At 29.9% G+C, this 9,292-nt stretch overlaps 1 protein-coding gene across 6 annotated transcripts; it reads left to right on the forward strand.

Moving 5' to 3' along the window:
- Positions 1-1,468: 1,468 nt before the first annotated feature.
- LOC114176369 (MADS-box transcription factor 1) lies at positions 1,469-8,916 on the forward strand. 6 transcript variants are annotated; one of them, XM_028061402.1, is made up of 8 exons: positions 1,471-1,811; positions 4,197-4,281; positions 7,400-7,467; positions 7,540-7,639; positions 7,860-7,901; positions 7,998-8,039; positions 8,226-8,362; positions 8,605-8,916. In XM_028061402.1, the coding sequence occupies exons 1-8, from the start codon at positions 1,627-1,629 to the stop codon at positions 8,678-8,680; spliced, it is 735 nt and encodes a 244-aa protein (XP_027917203.1). In that variant the 5' UTR covers positions 1,471-1,626; the 3' UTR covers positions 8,681-8,916. The 6 variants fall into 6 exon arrangements, with proteins under 6 accessions (XP_027917207.1, XP_027917203.1, XP_027917204.1 ...); XM_028061403.1 differs by having other exon boundaries at positions 8,229-8,362; XM_028061404.1 differs by having other exon boundaries at positions 1,473-1,811; positions 4,197-4,275.
- Positions 8,917-9,292: the final 376 nt, after the last annotated feature.

A 9,292-nucleotide genomic window follows, 5' to 3' on the forward strand; every position in this document is an offset into this window, starting at 1 on the left:
CACATATTATAACAAGATAAATAATTATACAAAAGATGTTAAAATAACACTTAATACATAACGTAGGGAGTAGTTTGTACAAAAGTCTTTTCTGATCGTTTCATTTTCTTTCAATAGCTTTCCTTTCTTTTGCTACCCTCCAATCCAATCGCACTTTCCTCTTATAAATCAATGAAGTTAACTTTTACAGTTTAAATGAATAATTATTAATTAATGTCGTTATCCCAACATAGATAAAGGATGATACAATTTAATTGAAAATTTTAATTGCCAATAAAATATGTTTAGAGAATATAACTTTACTTAGCTTTAAAAATAGGACAATGATACCCATGCATTAATTTTTATATTTTAATTTAGTGAGATGACAAAAAAGAGACATATATGATTTTTTTAGCAAGTTAGATGCGAGATGATGGGAATCACAAAAAAGTATAATTTATATTTTTCTTATTGTTATTTATGTTATGAAATTTGGATCCAACTGGGCAAATGAACTGAAAAATCTACAAGGTAACTGATTTAAACAAATCACAAACACAACATAACAAATACCAGTTCAAGGACTAAAAAATTAGTCAAAATTGGTAAGAAAAATAAAATTCAGTCTAACTGGTAAAAGAACGGGTAAAGAAAATACTGTAAATCTCCGTTTTAATTTTTCTTCTTCAAAAATAAAAAAACAACATAGAATATTTGTTATTTGTTTATCTTACAAATAACCTTGGTATACGTCTTTTAAATGTTAATACCTATTAATTTAGGTTTCATTTTAATTATTAGCTCCATAAAATTATGATATTATATCTTGTTTATAGTAATTTTTTTGTTTTTTAATTATTTAAGTAATTTTATTACTACCAATTCGGACAGGTGGTATATTTATATATATATATATATATATATATATATATATTAATTATATTAATATGGGATAGATGTGAAACATGAGTAACCACTTTTATGTATTAGATTCTGTCATTTTAATTACATCTTTTTTCCATAAAAAATATTGGAAACTCGAAAAGAATTAAGTGAGGTATTACTGATTCCATGAATATATTATATTGGTAATTTGTTTTTGGTTTGAAAAATGAGTATGAGTATATCCTTAAATTAGGTCCACTTTACGCGTAGCAGAAAACGCCTTCCCCACTTACAAAACTATGTTTGTGATTTCCTTAGGCGCGTCACTGTCATGGAGTTAGCAGTGTGTTAAACACCCCAGAGGGTGATAGCAGAGAGAAAATGACAGGTAGAAGAGGTTTGATTTTGGAGTTTGCATTAGGGCTTGATAAAGATGGTTTTGCTGGGATTCATTTACAAATAATTATTATCATTCAACACTTTTTCATCTTATTTATTTTAATAATAATAATAATATTATTATTATTTTTCAATAATATATTTTTCTCCCACACAACAAAGAAAGAAGGTCACACGAGAGTTGACACCATCTCATTCTCCCGTGGCTGGCTATATAAATGTACATGCGTGTACAAGACATACACGCAGCGAGCGAGCCACGAAATATTCACAGATTTTTATTCCGATTTATTTTACTTTTGTTTTTCCCTGATTGGATATTAGAGTGCAAGAGAGAGAGAAGGGAGAGAGAGAGAGAGAATGGGAAGGGGAAGAGTGGAGTTGAAGAGAATTGAGAACAAGATCAACAGGCAAGTTACCTTCGCTAAACGAAGGAACGGGCTTTTGAAGAAAGCTTACGAGCTTTCCGTTCTTTGTGATGCCGAGGTTGCTCTCATCATCTTCTCCAATAGAGGAAAGCTGTACGAGTTTTGCAGCAGTTCAAGGTATATATTTATATAGACATATTCACCAAAATGTAACAAACGAATCACGGAAATTTAATTTTTCCAAATGAAATAAACCTCGCTTTCTTAATTTCCTATGTAAACACATACACACAGAAAGAGAAGAGTACCGGGGTATAGCTCGTGAGTAACAACTTTCTATTGTATTTTTTTTTTCTTTAGGTTTTAAGATCTCGAAATCTCTCTCGTTTGATTTTTGCTGTTTTCAGACAGGTGGCGGTATTTTTTTGTTTGAGAAAACAGGAGAAAAGTTTATTTTCTTTTTTCACTGTTTGGGTTTTTCCGTTTCCGTGAAATGTCTCGGCGTTTTTAGCAGGTTGAGGGTTTCTGCAATCGCGTTGTTGTTAGATCTGCAACTGGAAACGCGTTAAACCCCAACAGACATACATCAAATAAATTAAGCAAGGGAGGATCACTGTTGTATTGTATCCACTCTATTTTTGCTGTTTTTCTTTTCTTTTCTTTTCTTTTTCTCCTCTCTGCCCTCGTTTCTTTTTTAAATTGTTTTTTCCCTCAGTCTTCGCCTTTCTCTTTCTTTCCCTCTTTTGGTGCTAAACCCAGCATTTGAGTTTGCCGTTTTTCTGCTCCATCACACAGATCTGGTTCAAAAGCGTTTCCTAAAAGTAATTTTGGACTCTTGGGTCAGGCCTCTTTTCGGTGTAATTAGCTCTTCTGCAGAACAAAACAATCATATATAAATATTCAATTATTTCTTTCATTTTCAGTTTTACCAGCTACTCTCTTTTTTCTTCCACTCTTCAAAATCACTTCAACGACCTAACTCATCTCTTCTTCATTTACTCTCAAATAAATACGCCTTTATTTTCAACAAAACAAAATCTCCAGCCTAGGGTTTCTTTTATTTCCATACACTGTTTTCCCTTCTTGCATCTCTCACCATCGATCTGTTGTACGTTTACTTTTTCTCTCCCATTTAAACCTTTTTTTTTTATTTGTTATATATTTTACTTAGGTGTTTCTTTGTCTTGTGTTTTGCCTTAGCTTGCGTGCTTTCTATTTTGGTCAAGCTCTTCGGTTACCTGGGGCTTGTTCATGATCCACAGTCATAACCACAGAACAAAATGGAGTTTTCACTTTGGAGTCAATCCTTTTGCTTAATTAATTCTCCATGTTGCTGACAGCAGATATTTTCGTTTCAACGTTTCGTGATGTAGACATTTTGTTAAATCAGAATCAAAATTTCAGGATCATATAATCTTTTTCTCCGCTCTGCGTTTCCTTCCACACATGTTTTTCAATCACTTCATTGATTCGCGTCTTTGGAAGGTTTAACTTTTACGACTTCTTGCTGTCAGTACGTTTGTTTCATTTCTAGAGAACAACTCTCCGATCCTTTCAGATCTGATTATTGGACCGAAAATTCTGGTAGTAACTTGCTATGTCTCATGCTTTTTTTTTTCTGGGTTTAAATGTTGTCACTCCGCACAAATGATGTTACCTCACCCACATTAATTCAAAGACACCAGTTTTATTTTTCTTATAATTATTTTACCCTAAATGTACATAGCTCCTTTTTGTGGCCTGATATTATCACGTTTATCAACGAAAGGAGTCTCATCGTCAAATCCAATACTTACTCATCTTGTACAATTTATTGGTAAATAGTATTAATATTGGTGACGGGATATTGCATAATTTCTTATGCAGCAGAGATAAGAGAAAATAGGAAAATTGTGATATAAAGTAATTATAATAGAGAAAAATGTACTACAAAAACGAGGAAAAATTTTATGTCTTAAATGGAGAGAAGAAAACGAATAAAATGGATAACTTAAAAATTTAAATTTTCTTGTCTAGGTTAAAAAGATATATATATATATATATATATATATATATATATATATATATATATATATATATTTAATGTTTCTTTTTCCTTCAATTTAAGTATATTATTTTTCTTTCTCCTCATCTGAATAAAATGCATAATTTTTTTTTATGATGATATATGGCTTTTTATATCAGCCCTAAAACATTACCCACTCTCATTTCTCATTAATTTAGCAATTTTCTACACCTCCTGTGGTTTTCCAGCATCCAAGGAACATTTCGATTGCCTTCAAATGGGTTTCACATCGTTTGTTATTATTTTTAATTCTAAGTTAAGTTGTTCCAGTTAAAAGGTGTGCCCATTTTAAAATTGGTGTTGGAATTAAAGCACGATTGAAGTAAAAAGGTGTTTTAAGAATTGGGTTATTTCGTCATTGACTGATATTATTATTGAACAGTAATTTGTATTGTAGAATGTAGGTTTAGTCAATTGATTTTGGACTGTTTTGCAGTGCGTTACACTTCTGACATGTTGGCTCACAAATAATTTATATTTTTTCTTAAAACGTGCAGCATGCTCAAAACGCTAGAGAGGTACCAGAAATGTAACTATGGTGCGCCTGAGGCTAATGTGTCTACACGGGAAGCCTTGGTAATGGTGAATAGTCCTCTCTATCGTATTTAAATTCATTTTTTGCCCATTGATTAACTTGCCTGATTTGATCATCGCTGATTTTCCCCGTCATCCATTTCTGCTTTTGTTTTACTTACGAAGGGGTTGGGATTCCTGAGTTTCAACTATTTACTTGAATATGTTTAAATGGCATCATAATTAACTGTTACATATTACGACTAGCTTGTCCATATATGATGTCGTGAATGGTCAAAGGTTACCTGGTTGTGTGCTTAAACAATTGGTTAAAGAATTTCTGTGGGATAAATAACTAAGGATTAAAAAATAATGAAATACCTAAAACATACCTCTCTTTTCTTCAGCAAAGAAAAAGTTGTAGTTCATTATTCACTGATATAATTCGATTAGTTATGCTGTAAAACGTTTAACTGTCATACGCAACTATAGCTGCATAATCTAGTGATTCGAAACAGTTTTTCTTCTAAATAAAGATTATTATTGTTGATGCAAAATGTACTTTTTGTGTATACAAAATAATATTGTTTATGCAAAATAATATAAAATATAATTCCAAAATACATCTATGGGGGGTTGATTTCTACCTTTATTTTCAGTTAGATAGTTCCAAAAAGCTAACTTCTTATATGTTGTAGTTTGATATGAAAGTTTTATACATACAACAAAAGTCAAGCCTTATCCTATCAAGCAACTGTATTGGTTTATTTAGGTTTTATGGACAAAATAAAGTAAAAATGAAACAAATTAGAAAACAATATTGTTTAAAAGTTAACAAATTAAATCATACCAATTAAAATTACAACAAGTCCATTATTTGTGTATAACTCTGGTCTGATATGCAAACAACTTAAGCTTATGCTAGTAACAATCTGCATCATGTCATTTATATAGAAAAGAAAGTAAAAGTAGATCATTTATTTGTTTTGAATCTCAGACAGGAAAGTTTCTCATCCCCTCCTTCACATTTTTTTTTTTTTATAAAATCTCTGTCCATTCATAATTAGTCTATATGTTTTCAAGTTTAGAGATTGTCATCTGTCCTTTGACTTAAGAAATGTTTTTATTGTAGTGTGCATTTCGTAGTTGTGGCCGTTAGGCAAAGAAATTTTAATTTAGTTTCGAAGTCCCTTTAGTATTTTGTTTCACGTAATTAATTAATTTTTAACTAGCCTTATCTTTGTTATAGTTGTATCTGCATATGTGCTCATGTAATTGCTTCTACATTGGAAAACTTGCATTTTATATATTATTAATGATATTTTTGTTAATTAACAATAATTTATGCATATGATGACAATTTTATACAGGAATGGGGTTTCAAAACATAAAACACAAGTTTGATTATATAACTTTGATCTAGCTCTTTAATTTATGCATATGGTTCCCATGTCCTTCATGCGAACTTTATGGTGGACCTCTATAACCAATGGAAGACTTAGTAGCAAACCCTTAAATATTGTTTTAAAACTTTGGTTTGTATACTAACCTAATATATTAGTGCAATTAATACAACGTGAATATATATCTTTTATCCTTGTATTATTGTTCATCTTTAGCATAAGTGCCTCGTGTTATTACTGATTTCTAAGTAATTTTCTTGTGTATATTGTCAATTGTGTTCCACACTCGTGCATGAATTTTTTACCTCATTCCGTCATTATCCGTTTTTTGTTACGTTATATCAGCATAATTTTATTAATATTTTTTATAACTTGAAATGCTAAATGCATATTTAAACAATATTAAACAATGTCATTTTATTCATCATGGTACAAAGTGCTTTTTTCTTGGAAATCTACTTATATATATATATATATATATATATATATATATATATATATATATATATATATTCCTGTAACAAACCCTACTTAACAAATAAGAATATTATATGCAGTTACATAAAGAGACTGAATTTTTTGTTTAGATGGAAACTTTTAAAGGTAATTAATTTTTTTAAGAATTTAAAATATTCTGTGACAATATTTTGTTTTGATAATTAAGAAAAAAAATTGACATTTTAAAAATGGAAAAGAGTATTTTGATGATTTCAATGGGAGAATTTTAAATTTTACGAAACAAATTACGTCAGAATTTAAAAATTATTAATTTTTCTTGTAATTTTCGCATTGAATATTCAAAATTAGTTAACTTTTAGTATTAAAAATTTAAGTTTTAAATATTTTTTTGTGAATGTTGTAAAATTAATTTATGTTATTTAAACTAAGAAGTTAAAACGTAAGAAATTTAAATTGATTTATCCAAACTAAAACATTTTAAAATATGAAAAATTCAGATAAAAACAATTTAAATTTCTAAAATTTCGTATTGTTTATTATCAGGGTAGATCCTAAAAACTTTCGTTATTATGATTAAATTTTCCCACAACTCAGTGTTCAAAAGTGGTTACTTAATTTTTGTGTATTCAGTGCATGTTTTCTCTGTTTTATTTCTTTTTCACTCAACAGACTGATTTTGCAAATCTTAAAAGGTTAAAAGGTTGACTGTTGTGGTATGTGGGTTTAGTAATCCCGTACGACGAGTTAAAACTATATGTATACAAACACAGTCTAGATAAATTTAGACGATAAAGCTTAAAATATATGTTTTATAAAAGCTTTCTATTTTTCGATTATTTTTATGCACTTTTTTGGTAATTATAACTATAATTAAATTTGATTCTAGACTTCTAATTTTTTTCTTTAATTTTTACTTCTCTTAAATATATTTATTTTCTTAAAAAGGTCTCTAAGTTTAACTATTCACATGGTGTTATTGATAATATTGACATAACACGTGAACTCGTGCTTAGATATATGTCCCATAATGAGTAATAAAAATAGAATTTAAAACAATTTGATTTTTTTTAACGAATAGTATTAAATAGTTTTTTTTTTGAAAACTTACCAAACTTAGCTATATTTAAAAACTAAAAAAAAAAACTTATTTTATCCATCATCTTATCTTAGTCGAGAGATTTGGTCATGACTATAGCTTGTGCAAAAATGGAATTAAAAGTAGTTGTGAGGTCACTGTGGAAAAAGATTTAAGAATGGGTATATATGTATGAATTGGTATGTGTTTCCTTTAATTATATAGTTTGATTTTGCTACCCCGCCTATAGGAGTTAAGCAGTCAACAAGAGTACTTGAAGCTGAAGGCACGTTATGAGGCCCTGCAACGGTCCCAGAGGTACTCATACTCTACTGCCCCTTCTAATATTATCATCAAAGACACTGTTGTGCCTAACTTTTACCCTCTCAGGAACCTTATGGGCGAAGATCTTGGTCCTCTTAGCAGCAAAGAGCTTGAATCTCTTGAAAGGCAGCTAGATTCGTCCTTGAAACAAATAAGATCAACAAGGGTACTCAAGTTTCAACTTTTAATTACCAATAAACATATATATATATATATATATATATATATATATATATATATATATATATATATATATATATTAATCCCGTAATGTGTACTTTCTCAGTAAAAACTGTGTTTACTTGAGGCATAGCGAAAAACATGACAAAATGTAAACTATACAAATATGCATGTGTTTAATTTTTGTAAGTTTGTTTCCTTTACAGACGCAGTTCATGCTGGATCAGCTCTCTGATCTTCAGCGTAAGGTATAAAACAATTTTTTGGTTTCCATTACCACCATTTAGTTAGGGTCTTCTTCTGTCATGTACCTGAGTTCTCTCACTAATCACTAATTTGTGTAGGAACACTTGCTGAGTGAGGCTAACAGGTCTCTCAGACAAAGGGTAAGTTAGAACTCATGGACCTATATATGTGTGTGAAAATCCATCACCCCCTCAAAGTACATGGTTATGGTCCAGAGATATACAATGCACTTAAAGAAATTTTTAGTATCTGTGTTTAATTCAACAAATTGAAGGGTGAAAACCCAGAACAATTGATGGGTATAAATGACTTTGTGTGCTGTGTAGCAGTTGGAAGGGTATCAAATAAATCCACTCCAACTGAATCCTGGAGTTGAAGACATGGGATATGGCAGGCATCCATCTCAAGCTCAGGGTGACGCACTCTTTCAACCATTGGAGTGTGAGCCAACGTTACAAATTGGGTATGCACTCATTGTTCACTCACACTTCCAATACTATTCTTGTAACAAAATGTATCAAATGGTTCACTATAAGGTAGATAAAAAAAAATGCATCAGTGACTAATTTGGTTCATTATTGTAAGGGTTATGCTTAGATAGTTTACTGATTAATTGGAATAATTATACTTATTTAAATTTTCCTTTTTTGTCAAAGCCTTTGAGATTTGAATATTTTTTAATTATGAATTTTTGGAAAAGTGCAGGTATCAGCCTGATCCAGTATCAGTGGTGACAGCAGGTCCAAGCATGAGCAATTACATGGCAGGATGGTTACCATAGTAGGGATCCTGCAGAAGATCCAATGCAGCAGCACATTTGCCGTTCCAATTTTATTTGAAAACGAAAAAAATGAGGAAAAATTTCTTTGGGATGTAATGAAGCTGTAAGTGTCTACCGTGTATGATGTAGGAACAAAGTTAAGCAGTGTTGTTTGTGTGTGCGCTTTCATAAAACTGCACTTTGCTTCGGTTTATGTTTCTTCCCTTATAATAAGAGTAATCATAGACAAATTTAAACATCAACCTATTTTTTTCGTATATTTCATTTCTATTTTAAACTTTCCTTTTTCTCTTTTATTCTTCTTCTTATAAAGTTACATATTATTTATCCTTTTTTAATCAAAATCATGTAATATAATATTATTAGACAAATTTTAAAACAAATTTGGGTAAATCATATTATTGAAAGTAGAATTTCGAAATTAAAAAAAAAAATCTTACTTTAGAACATGTTTTAGTTACGTAACAATTTCCTTTTTCTTTTAATTTTTTTTTTTTAAATCTTGCGCACGTCTTTAACTTCTTTTTTTTAATCTTGCTTTCAACTTTTTTACGTTATTTTTCTTTATATTGCATTTCTTGCTTCTTCTTTTTTAAATTTATGTTTTCTTAT

The sequence above is a fragment of the Vigna unguiculata genome, chromosome 3, assembly GCF_004118075.2.
Source record: "Vigna unguiculata cultivar IT97K-499-35 chromosome 3, ASM411807v1, whole genome shotgun sequence".
In the NCBI taxonomy this organism is placed as follows: Eukaryota; Viridiplantae; Streptophyta; class Magnoliopsida; order Fabales; family Fabaceae; genus Vigna; species Vigna unguiculata.